This window comes from Fundulus heteroclitus, chromosome 10 (assembly GCF_011125445.2).
Source record: "Fundulus heteroclitus isolate FHET01 chromosome 10, MU-UCD_Fhet_4.1, whole genome shotgun sequence".
In the NCBI taxonomy this organism is placed as follows: domain Eukaryota; kingdom Metazoa; phylum Chordata; class Actinopteri; order Cyprinodontiformes; family Fundulidae; genus Fundulus; species Fundulus heteroclitus.
In genome coordinates this window covers 24,453,353-24,466,423 of record NC_046370.1, presented here as the reverse complement: position 1 = coordinate 24,466,423, position 13,071 = coordinate 24,453,353, and the positions used below count along the sequence as shown (strand labels likewise).

The window sequence follows — 13,071 nt, the reverse complement described above, 5'->3', positions numbered from 1 at the left end:
TTTAAATGTCTAAAATTATTAAGACACCAGGGGAATTAAAAGCAAGGGTTCTGAATACCCTCATTCAGTAAGGACTCTTTAGCCAAAGCGGAAGTGGGTCAGCGGTTGCCATAAGTGCTGTCTGAATAGTGTGGTCAGTTATTAAGGAGGTAGGAAAAAGAGCCTTTAAGCCTCCTCTCGCAGATAGTTTTGCCCAGGAACCATGCAACATCCTTTACTGGCGCTATGAAACCTTAAGGTATCCCATAATTTTTTGCCTGACATGACGTATCATCAGGGACGTGGACAGAAAGAGCCTAGGTCGGGCTGGGCCACCTGCCCTTTTTCTTCTGTACAAAAAAGTGCCCTCCTGAAATGTTTTTTCTTTATTATTTTATATTTTTCAGTGTATAGCATGTCGCGAGGTACCTTTTCGGGATTTAAAAGCTTATTTTATCTGTGCACCATATTTTCTGTAAATTTGACCAATAAGAATTACCCCTGTGCCCTGTCGCGCGCCTTTCGCAAATTGAACCCGCTGTGTGCAGTGCACAGGTTGACAGGCACGCGGTGGTGCAGCAGCTGCAGCAGCAGCACCTCCTCTCCTCTCCCCCGCTGTGTTTTAGAGCAAACAGAACCCTTGCATTTGCTTCCTAAACCTCAAATGAAAAAAGTTAAACTTCACTTGCTTCAAATGTTACTAAGCTGCATATACCAATGAACGTTATCTAGGTATGTATATTGAACACTGATATTTTCTTACATCATGGATGTGACCGAATAGATTCTAATGTATTTGTACATTAGTTTTCCCAATATTCTTCAACCCTTAACTAATGCATGCTAATTTAATTTAAACATTTTGATAACACACAATATCACAGCCATTGTCGCCTCATGCTCCCTGACAGGATAATCTTGACTGTTATACTCATGATAAAGATTCATATGATCTTGGTAATACATTATTACAAAAAACTGAGTTGACAGTCGTTATTCCAGGGACAGATAAATATTTATTCAAAGGACTCAAAGATTCAAAGAGTCATTAGTGTTGCCGTGGTAAAATTTCTCTTGGCCACTTTGGTTCAGAGTATGCATAATGAAGGCAGACAGACAAACAAACTGGCAATGAAGAAGAGTTACAGGGTTTTTTCCTTGCATTCAACAGATATTAAAAAACAGAAGGATGATTCAAAAGTTGCTTATTGTGTGTGTGATGATTTGAGACTTCATTTACAGAAATGTGCATTTAGATATTCTGAGATGATAGTGTGTAGGTAGGCAATAACATTAAGATTATTGTAACATATGATGGGCTAGTAACAGTGGGGTGATTATAATCTGTATAATCTGACCCAATCTGTATAATATGATTGAATTTGACTTTTGAAAGCACCTTGAGATGACATGTTTCATGAATTGCCACTATAAAAATAAAATTGAATTTACTTGAACTGAATTAAAGCGTTGCAATGCAGTCTCCCATTAGGGGGCGATTGCCCTCACAGCTCTTGGGAAGAAGCTGTTTCTACGTTTATATGTTTTGGCTTTGAGGATTCTGAAGCATTTACCTGATGAGAGAGGGGGGCAAACAGCGCATTCTCTGGGTGGGTGGGGGGGATCAGTGGAGATCGTCTGGCCCTTCTTTGGACTCCTTCTGCATAAATTGAGTCCAGATAGTGCAGACGGCATCCTGCAACCCCCTGCACCGTTTTCACCATCCGTGCTAAGTCCTTTCTCTCCTGAACTGTGCAGCTCCCATACTATACAGTTATGTTGATAACACTCTCTATGGTAGCTCTATAGAAGTTATTTAGCAGTTTAGTGGAAAGTGCAGACCTTTTCAGTTTCCTGAGGAAGAAGAGCCGTTGTTGGGCCTCCACGCACTCCACCACCTCACCCTGTACCACCCTTGACCTCCTGTAATCTATTATTACCTCCTTGGTCTTATTGGTGTTAAGGATTAGGGTGTTCCTGGAGCACCACTGTGTGAGATTGCTGACCTCATCCCTGTGGTGGGACTCATCATTGTTAGAGATCTCATAAAAATCTAATAAAAATCAATACGGCTCACCTTGAACCAAAAAATAAAACACTTGTTTTAATGTTTTATAAAACATTTAACCCTCAGTTTCCCTTATCCAAATTGCAAACCAATAAAACCTCTTCTGTTTGTTGTTTTGTATCGTCCACCGGGCCCTTACACTCAGTTTTTGGATCAGCTGTCAGACTTCTCATGGGGCGATGTGGCACAGAGGTTAGGGAGTCTGTCTTGCAATTGGCGGGTTGCCGGTTCGATTCCCTGCTCTGTCTGTGTCTGTCGTTGTGTCCTTGGGCAAGACACTTAACCCGCATTGCCTGCTAGCGGTGGTCAGAGGGACCGGTGGCGCCGGTGCATGGCAGCCTCACCTCTGTCAGTCTGCCCCAGGGCAGCTGTGGCTACTAACATAGCTCACCACCGTCAGGGTGTGTGTGTGTGAATGGGTGAATGACTGAATTGTAGTGTAAAGCGCTTTGGTGGTCGTCAAGACTAGTTAAAGCGCTATACAAGTACAAGCCATTTACCATTTACCATTCTTATCTGATTTGGTGATAAACACTGACAAGGTTATTATAGTGGGTGATTTTAACATTCATGTTGACACAGAATGTGATAACCCTAGTGTAGGCTTTAATACTATCCTAGATTCAATTGGTTTTGCTCAAAATGTGCATAAACCGACGCACTCTTGGCTCCATACTTTAGACCATGTGCTGACACATGGCATTGATTGTGAAGAATTAACAGTATTTCCTCACAACCCTGTCCTATCTGATCATTTTTTAATAACATTTGAGTTTAATCTACCTGAGTTCTCCACCCCCAAAAGAAGGTTCCATTATAGTAGATCTTTATCGGACAATGCTGCATCAAACTTTAAAGAGTCTGTCCTCCTTTTAATATCGTCAGTATTGCAGAAATGCCCTGCAGATAGCAGCAATGTTGTTTCTTCCCATTCACAAATAGATGTCTTTGTTAACGGTATGACTTCGTCATTGCGTTCTGCATTAGACAATGTAGCTCCCTTGAAAAAGAAGATGATTATTGTACACTCCGGGGACCAAACCCCGGAGTGCACATACCACATCCGGTCTTTATTCAGAAGCTCCACTGTGTCTGCTTTGGAGGCCCAGGAATTGGGGTAAGCGAAGGAGACGGTGAGGCAGGCCTGCTGACTGGACTAAAAGCTACTCCATACAGACCAACACTCCTGAGCCTGATTCTGGCCAACGTAAGATCCCTCGGCAACAAACTTGATGAGATCCGGTGAAGAAGCGCTGCGCACAAGATGGACAGCTGTGTAACGATTTTAACAGAATCGTTGCAAGACGGCAACATCCCAACAAAGCTGTGAGGCTGGAGCAACGCATGCTGTTCAGGGCTGATCGAATGCCGGCTGCAAATAAAAGCAAAGGAGGAAGTCTGCCGATTTACACCCACAACACGTGGTGCACTTCTGCAAAAATCGTCAGAACCTACTGCTCACCTGACCTGGAATGCCTTGCAGTTAAGTGCAGACCATTTAAACTGGCGAGAGAGCTCTGCTCTGTGATAATCATTGCAGTTTACATCCGACAGAAAGCTAATGCTAAGCTAGCTCTTGAGGAACTTTACTGCTTTGTTACTGGCCAAATGAAAAGTAATGTAGAAGCCGCTATGATCATTGCTGGGGACTTTAACCATGTTAATCTAAATACTGTGCTCCCCAAGTTCCATAAATTCATTAAGTTCCTGAATAGAGACAATATAATACATTAGATCAAAATTACTGTAACATCACAGGAGCATCGAAAGCTGCTGCAGACCTCCCATTTGGCTCATCAGATCAGATCTCTGCAGAGCTGATTCCTGTCTACAAGCCAGTGATCTGTAGAACCAGACCGGTTTGGACTGAAGCTCTACAGGACTCTTGGAAAACACTGACTGGAATGTATTTAAAGAGGGCGCTGACTTAGAAAGCTACACATCATCTGTGCTTTCCTATATCCACTTCTGTACTGATGCTGTCCTACCCACAAAGACAACCAGAGTGTTTCCTAACCAGAAACCATGGGTGGACAGCTCGCTGTGGTCCCTGCTGAAGGCCTGGGATGCACCGTTCACATCTGGGTCTCCCTGACACCATAAACAGCTTCTTCGCACACTTTGACAGCAGCAAGAAGCCTGAAATTCTCCCCCAGCCTCTCGTCCAGCAGTTCCACCAAGTGTCTTCTTCCATGAAAAAGGCAGTGTTGTAGTCAAGTCACTATGCCTCGAGTCCGAGTCCAGGTTCGAGTCACCAGTGTTCAAGTCCGAGTCAAGTCCAAGTCATTAAAAAAAAAATCTGAGTCGAGTCCGAGTCGAGTCCACTACTCATCCGAGTCAAGTCCGAGTCGAGTCACTATTGACGTGTGATGTATGACATGAAGCAGAAACATTCCATTGCACTAATAACTCTTTCGCTGTAGTTACCCTTGGTTTTACTCGGTAAAACTACTGCTTTTTCCAAGTCTAAGACGTCTCCTAACCATGGTTTTTAAACATTGTTGTTATGGAACGCGCAACAGCGACTCGAGGTACGCTGATAGGCCGCATATGAAGAATGTTAAAGCCGCAAGCGGCGTCGATCGGCCCTCGCAGCCAAGCGCACTCCGGCCTTGCCGGATCCCCGCCGGCGGGCGGGGTTCGCACACCGCTGCGGTGCCGGCCGGCAGGCGGGGTTCGCACACCGCCGCGGCTCCGGCAGGCCGGCGCCCGCCACCGCAGATGCTGTTACGCATTTTCCTCGCTCGTCCACCGGGCGATTCGCACAAACGCGTTCGGCAGTGTTCCCCCATTACTCACAACAAATCTGGTGTGGATCGGTCGATGCAGCGAGGAGATACAGCCGTTGGATAATGATAATGCATTTGGCCACCGGACCGGACTAAATTGTTCGGCGGGCCGGAAAATTTATACCGATTCCTGGACGGTGACTACAAACAGAAAAAAACGGCCGATGACGGCATGAACACCAAGCAGGAGAAAAACAACGACTTACCTTCCTATCAACTCGGCCCGTCTTTCCGAGCCCTCGACACTCAAGCCATCGTTTGAGCTGAACGTTGGTATGTTGTTCCACAGTTCTACCAGTAAAATGGGCGCCTGGACATCCTCTTGTGAAAGTTTAACAGCTGTAAAGTCGGTCATATCGTTGTGTCTGTTGCACGTGTAACGGCTGGTTGCTACGAGCGCTCTCACACTGTTTGCCCAACCTTAGCGGCAAGGGGCGTTGCTCATGAGATGGTGACGTCACGTGCGCGGTACGACATTTAGATATTAAAATCATACACCAAATAATATTCTAATGACATATTAAAATTATAGCCTAATGATATAAAAAAAAGTCGAGTCTTTTTCTCAATTTCCGAGTCAGAATGATCTGAATGTAGGAGTCCGAGTCCAAGTTCGAGTCATCAGTGCTCAAGTCCAAGTCAAGTCACGAGTCTCTAAATTTAGCTAATGACTCGGACTCGAGTTCGAGTCTCGGACTCGAGTACTACAACACTGGAAAAAGGTAAACACCAACAAGGCAGCAGGTCCGGACATGGTGTCAGCTCAGACACTGAAATCGTGTGTTGACCAGCTAGCAGGGGTCTTTCTGGACATCTTCAAACTTTCCCTGCAGCTCTCCCTGGCAGGAGCCTGTCTGAAATCATCCTTTATCGTGCCTGTCCCCAACAAACCTATCATCACCATCCTCAATGATTATCATCCCATTGCTCTGACTCCCACTATCATGAACTGCTTCGAGAGGATCCTCCTAAAGTACATTAAGGATACCATCCCTGCTGGTCTGGACAGCCTACAGTTTGCCTACAGGGAGAATCGCTCCACAGAGGACGCTGTCTTGTTAGCACTGCACTCAGCACTGACTCATCTGCAGAAGCCCAACACCAATGTTAGGATGCTCTTTATGGACTTCAGCTCAGCATTCAACACTGTGCTCTGAAACTCCACAACCTGGGATTATCCACACCTTTCTGCTCCTGGATCAGTGACTTCCTCACCAACAGGCCCCAGGTGGTGAGGACAAGGAAACCCCTATCTGCTCCACTGATGCTCAACACAGGATTGTGCCCTCAGCCCTGCTCTCTTCACCCTTTTCACCCAGGACTGTTCTGCTACCCACCCCACAAACACAGTGGTGAAGTTTGCGGATGACACCACTGTAGTGGGTCTCATCTCAATTTAATTCAATTCAATTTTATTTATATAGCCCCAATTCATGAAACATGTTATCTCGGAGCACTTTACAAGGTCAAATCAATCATATTATACAGATTGGTCAAAAAATTCCTATGTAAGGGAACCAGTTGATTGCTTCAAAGTACCGACAAGCAGCATTCACTCCTGGAGAAGCGTAGAGCTACAGGAAGAGTCGTCTGCATTGTCCATGGCTTAGCAGCAATCCCTTATACTGAACAAGCATAAAGCGACAGTGGAAAGAAAAACCACCCGTTAGCGGGAAGGAAAAACCTCCAGCATAACCGGACTCAGTATGAACGGTCATCTGCCTCGACCGACTGGGGGTTACAGAAGACAGAGCAGAGACACAACAAGACAGACAAAAAAGCACAGAAGCACACATTGATCCAGTAATCTGTTCTACATTAGATGGTAATAGCGGGTGATCTGTCTTCTCTGGATGATGTCACAGTTAACAGAATGTCAGACCAGGTGTACCTACTATGAAGAAAAAAGAGAACAAAAAGTTAAAAGCTGGAATGACAAGTCATTTCAATGTAATGCAATGCAAATCTGGAGAACAGTAGACTGGAAAACAGTAGAAATCAGTATACTGAGAGAAATAGGCCCTGATGTCCTCCAGTAGCCTAAGCCTATAGCAGCATAACTATAGAGGTAGCTCAGGGTAACATGAGCCACTCTAACTATAAGCTTTGTCAAAAAGGAAAGTTTCAAGATTAGTCTTAAAAGTAGACAGGGTGTCTGCCTCACGGACCAAAAGTGGGAGTTGGTTCCACAGGAGAGGAGCCTGATAGCTAAAGGATCTGCCTCCCATTCTACTTTTAGAGACTCTAGGAAGCACCAGTAGACCTACAGTCTGAGAGTGAAGTGCTCTGTTAGGAATATATGGGGTAATCAGAGCTCTGATATATGATGGAGCTTGATTATTAAGGGCTTTATATGTTAGAAGAAGAATTTTAAATTCTATTCTTGATTTAACAGGAAGCCAGTGAAGGGAAGCTAAAATTGGAGAAATATGATCCCTCTTGTTCATTTTTATCAGAACTCTTGCTGCAGCATTTTGGATCAGCTGAAGACTTTGAGCTGCATTTTGTGGACTTCCTGATAGTAAAGAATTACAATAGTCCAGACTTGAAGTAACAAATGCATGGACTAGTTTTTCAGCGTCACCCCTGGACAAAATGTTTCTAATTTTGGCAATATTCCGGACGTGAAAAAAGGAAACTTTGGAAACCTGTTTAATATGAGACTTAAATGACATTTAAATACACCAAGGTTTTTTACTTTATCACTAGAGGCCAACTTAATGCCATCCAGATTGATTGATTAAGTTTAAGTTTATTGAGTAAGATTAAGTTTATTTTTTAAGGACTCTGGTCCAAAGCTTACGACTTCTGTCTTGTCAGAATTTAAATGCAGAAAATGTAAAGTCATCCAGCTTTTGATGTCATCAAGACATGCCTATAGTCAAAGTCATTGATTGGATTCATCAGGATTTATGGATAAATATGGCTGACCGCAACAGTGGAAATTGCTGTCTGATAATTTTCCCAATCGGAAGCATATATATATATATATATATATATATATATATATATATATATATATATATATATATATATATATATATATATATATATATATATTAAGGAGGTATAATTAAGGATATTTGGATGGAGCAAACGTCTACTTTCAGGGGAGCAATAAAAAAATCCTAATTGCCTTAACTGTACTGGCATGTGTAACATAAGACAATTGCACCATGTTCTACAGAGGAGGAGCCGAGTCACCCTGACACCAATAATGTTCTTGTTTTATAAATAAATGTATTTACATCTTCTATGTGTATTATTTTGCTACCAGGTTGTTTTGCCATTGGTGGACCAGTACTTTAAAAACCACAGACTCTACTTCGTATCCACAGCCATCCACCCAATCAGCAGTGGAGGCCATGCCTCAAATAAGGAGAAAGAGATGGTGACCAGGTGAGAACCATGAAGCAACATCACAGCAAATCTGGCTAGGTAGTCAAAGATTGAAACTATTGAATTAATATTGCTGATTTATTAGAGAAAACCTTTAGCCTGTATGTTGGAACAAAATATTGTGTGACACCAACTGAACTGATGGGTGTCTGACAGCATCTTGGAAATGATGCTCTGTGTCTCCAGTCTGCGTCACCCTGTCTTTTATCCCTTTTACTAATTCAGCTTTCTCATTCCAATTTTCTGACTCTTTTCAGTCTTTTTTGCAAACTGGGAGTTCTTGTCAGACATAGGATTTCCTTATTCGGTAAGGCTGCTCGATCCCATGCTTTAAATAGCTTCTATTGCTGTTTTGCAAGCAGTCTCCTTGCTGTTTTTCTTGGCATGCCACCACCTTTAATAATGCTCTGAAATTGTTGTTACTATATAATGTGTGTTGAATAAAACAGGAATCATGTACATAGAGGGTATATTATGTCACTAGGCAAGGCAAGTTTATTTGTGTTGCACATTTCAGTAACAAGACAATTCAAACTGCTGTACATGAACAGAACATTAAAGAAAACATTACAGAGGTGAGCACATTGCAGTGGAATAGTGGCAGCAGGTCAAGATATAAGAAAACTAAAAACTAAAAAAAAACTAAAACATTAACATTCAATGTCATCTCTAAACAAATAGATTATTTGCCTTAATTTAACTTGGGGTTTCGGCATTTTTACAATCTTCTGGGAATTTTTTCAAGATAAATGGAGTATAAAAACAAAATGATGCTTCTCTGTGTTTGGTTTTGAGTATATAGAGTAGAAAAGGCTAGTGTATTTAGGTATTTATCACCCATTCAGTGATATATAGACTAACAGGAGTATTTTAAAGTCTGTTCTTTGAGATACTGGGAGCTAGTGTAAGGACCTCAGAACCGGGTCAATGTGCTCTTACTTCTTAGTCTTAGTGAGGACACCAGCAGCAGTGTTCTGGATGAACTGCAGCTGTCTGATAGACTTTTGAGGCAGACCAGTGAAGACACCGTTGCAGGAATCAATTCGACTAAAGACAAATTCATGGATTTGTTTTTCCAGATCGTGCTAAGACATCGGTCCTTTAATCCTGGAAATGTTCTTCAGGTGATAGAATGTCGACTAGTAGGAATCACACATTCCAGTTTTGCAGTTTTGTCTGGCCTTTAGAATTTATAACACTGACATTATCAGCCAGATCGCTGTTTTACCACCCACCTAAAGAGAGTTCTACCTCATGATGCCGCTCTAAGATTTGAAGCAAAATCCCCATTAGTCCACAGAAGGGCAGAGCCCTTTCTGCTGCCATATAAGCACATGGGGATGATAGATTGACTTAGTAAGAGCTGTTAGTTACAATATCTGCATGATCTTTAACACAAGCCTTTTTTAGCACATGTCTGAGGATCTTATCAGAAGGGGATTTAGCTTTGTTGATATTTTTAGAAAGTGCAGAGACTGCAAAGGAGAAAGCAACCTTGCCCCTTGGCATGTTGTCTGCATTACAGACATCAATTAGGAAACACATCTCTATAGTAATGTATTTAGGTTTCTGGTCACTATTTGCAGTAAAGATCCTGACTGCAGTTACTCTTGGGAGTCACTGTACACTTGGGAATGAAGCAAGTTACTTCCACAACACAGTCATTGGTGTTGCAGTCAGTCTGCATAAAACAATCCTGCAGTTCTGTCTCCAACTAGACTCTGGTGTGTATTTTCACTAACTGAGTTTACTAATCAGTGGTTTGTACTGTATACTGTGAGTGGATAGAAGATATGTGATCAGAGTTGCTCAGAGAGGCGGGGGTCATCCACATCCGTCCACATTGTACACAACATTGACGTACACAGACACCACAATCTCTCCACTATCCTGGTTCCCACAGTTTGTCTATTGTTGCATGCTGCACATCCATCTAACCATCAATTGGACAAACATTTGGCAATATGTGATGCTTAGTAGGAAAGACATTTGGATAATATGGAGGTTTTAACCCTCTCAACATTTTTTTTGTTCAACCATTGTCCAAGCATTTTTGTAGTGTGTCTGGGAGCATTCTTCCAGAAATATTCTAAGGTGGCTGTTACATCGCAGTGTAAAAGCCATAAGAGCATAAAGCAAGTCCAAGATTTTCCTGCAAAACAATAGCCAAAACCTTACACTGCCCCACTGATTTACTTTCTTTTCATAATTCATTCTGGTTTTATTTATTCTTAGGCACTGGGGTATGTGTATTATTAACCTGACCATGGTTCCTTGTTTTGAATGGTTTGTTGTCCAGTTATGTTAATCTTTTCAGTATGCACTTCTGGAGGCCCATGTAGAACAAAGATTCTTGCTCAGTGTGTAGGACCATTCAATATTCCTTATGACCCAGATGAAGGCCACAAACCAAAACACATTGGTCAGCAAATAAAGTTGTTTCCAAGTGCTTCAAGCATTCTTGGAGTCTTCATTCCACCAGATCTTTGACCTTCTCCATGCACCCTAGGAGTTGGTGAAGTTGTGCTAAAAATATTTGGATCTCTGCTTTGTGTATTTAGATATTTATGTATTTTTGGAAGGATTAACTATTTTATTAATTTAAGATACAGTGTCTCCTGGATTGTACAATACATGCAAGCATTTGACTCTGAGTGCATAAGTGAGCCCTGCTGACCCATGACTCTGGTGTAGGTTCACTGATTTCCTTTCCTTGACCAGCTGTGGTTAATCCACTGCAGCTAGTAGATGTGCCACAAAAGCCACAGTAAGGGAGGTGTTTTCTCTTAACCGTCGGTAAAATCTGTACTTTCCTTCCTGTATTTTAGTCTTGAGAATCTTTCCCGGCTGGTTAAGCAATGGTAGACATTTTTTCCACCTCTTTTTTGACCGTCCAAATGTAATGGCTGATTAATGCCAAAACCCAGTAAGATAACCAATGCTGTTTAGTGTGGTTGTGTGTAAAGGCCTACAAAAAATTATCTTCCCAGTTCCTAGTTGTGCTGTACTGTTTTAATTATAATATATAAAGAAACATTTGCCATTATATAGTTATACTATGATTAAAGTACACCCTCAGTGAGTTCTTGGTGGGGGATGCGGCACCCTTGGTAAAGTTCTAGAATTTAAAGGGAAAGTGCTCTCTTACTTATTTATTTATTTTTACCAGGACTGAAGTGTATTAGCTCCCCATTGTGCTACAGCAGAATTTGTGTTGTCATCTGTAGAATTTTAGCATCACTACCTCTGACATCCCTGGGTTCATATGCATGCTCTCTGTTGTGCATTCACATATAGCTGTATTCAGCTGCTCTATACAGTCTTCTGTGTGCCATTTTATTCCACAATCCCATTAGTCTCATGGTAAAAACCTCTTCTACCTCAACAAACAAAACCTATCAAACCAGTTTCTAAGTTCTGTGTGCTTAACGGAGTATGGTATGGGACATGTGGTTTACAGCTGCTGACAGATGACCTGGACAGTGGATCTGTTATTTAACTCATCATGTGATTTCTGCTTTCCAGGGAACAATGCAACATCCATTGTCAACTGTCTTCAGATATTGGGAAAAAGTCTAGATGCCAGGTACTGTTTTTTTATTTGTTTTTAATAAATTGATAATATTTCTGTGAATATATTCTAACAGTAAAGCAACCAATGAAAAAGGGAACACAAAAGATATAAGCATAGATGGTTTGAAACTGTCAGGTCTTAGACAGTCTCAAACACTTTGCAGATCTTCACTACTCTTCCATTTTCAATGCTTAGTAAGCCAGTATTGGTTTTATATAACAATGACTGACTCTAAAGCTAGGGTCGGCAATTTTTCCGGAAGTTTCCCCAAAGTCCCTTTTTGACTAACTGCATGCATAAGACCGGCTTACTGTTATTAGAGGGATCGCGTGAAAAAATCTCCCAAATCCACTCTGGTCTTATTACTTTCTACTGAAGCCTTCCTCTTTTTCTCATAAACATGAACGTGGTTCACTTCTTGTGACTCTAAGCCATGTTCAAAGTCTGAGGTGAGAGCACTGGAGCTACAATGAATGGCTAACCTAGCGTCTCAGCTAACCAGATACAAAAACACTAGAAGTGTACATGCGTAGCAAGCAAGCGGCAACTCAGAAGGAAAGAGCACGAACACTGGCGTTACATGAGCTTGTCAGAATGATTGGCATGGACAACCAATTGATATGGCGATACCCCCGGAACTTGAGGGACAGAGGTGGGTGAGTATATATAGGTGAGAGCAGGAACAAAACTCTGACAAATCCATACCCTTCGGACCGAAAGGTCAAGATTGGTTAGAGTTTTTAAACGGCTGTAGCTCCCACAGAGAATGATGGAAGGACAATTTTACCCAGTATAACAAAAAGTGTTTCTGAACAGGATTACCAACTAGCTTTAAATTAAAAAGTAGGTTAGAAGCTCTATACCACATATTTTTATAGCACAATTCACCTGTGATGTGATATATACCCCGTTTACACTACCCTTTTTTAACTTAGCCGAGACCAGTCCAAGCTCGGTAACCGAGATAACTCTTGAGTGTAAATGGTAAGCAGACTGAACTGAACCAAGCTAGACATAACCGGACCATGCTAAATGCAGACCAGTTCCAGACGTGGTCTCGGCCTGGTTTTTTCTGGCCCGGTTATCTGATAACGAAAAGCGCATGAGCAGACCGCATCATCCCCTTACAGTCAGCTGACTGTCCGCGGTTTTTCCGGCGTATCTGGCTGCACGTCCCGATTCACACTCCATTCAGAGAAATTTCAGACATTCATAACAATACTAGCTTCCTTACCATGCCACACGATTTCCAGAGATGATTC

The 13,071-nt window shown here is 42.1% G+C and overlaps 1 protein-coding gene across 1 annotated transcript in view; it reads left to right on the top strand.

Annotated features, from left to right (window-relative positions):
• Positions 1-13,071, top strand: part of ryr2a (ryanodine receptor 2a (cardiac)) — a 597,233-nt gene that overhangs the window by 362,587 nt on the left and 221,575 nt on the right. Inside the window, exons 65-67 of the mRNA XM_036142377.1 lie at positions 8,114-8,235; positions 8,493-8,542; positions 11,761-11,821. Coding sequence (XP_035998270.1) covers positions 8,114-8,235; positions 8,493-8,542; positions 11,761-11,821 — 233 coding nt within the window. The remainder of the gene's footprint in view (positions 1-8,113; positions 8,236-8,492; positions 8,543-11,760; positions 11,822-13,071) is intronic.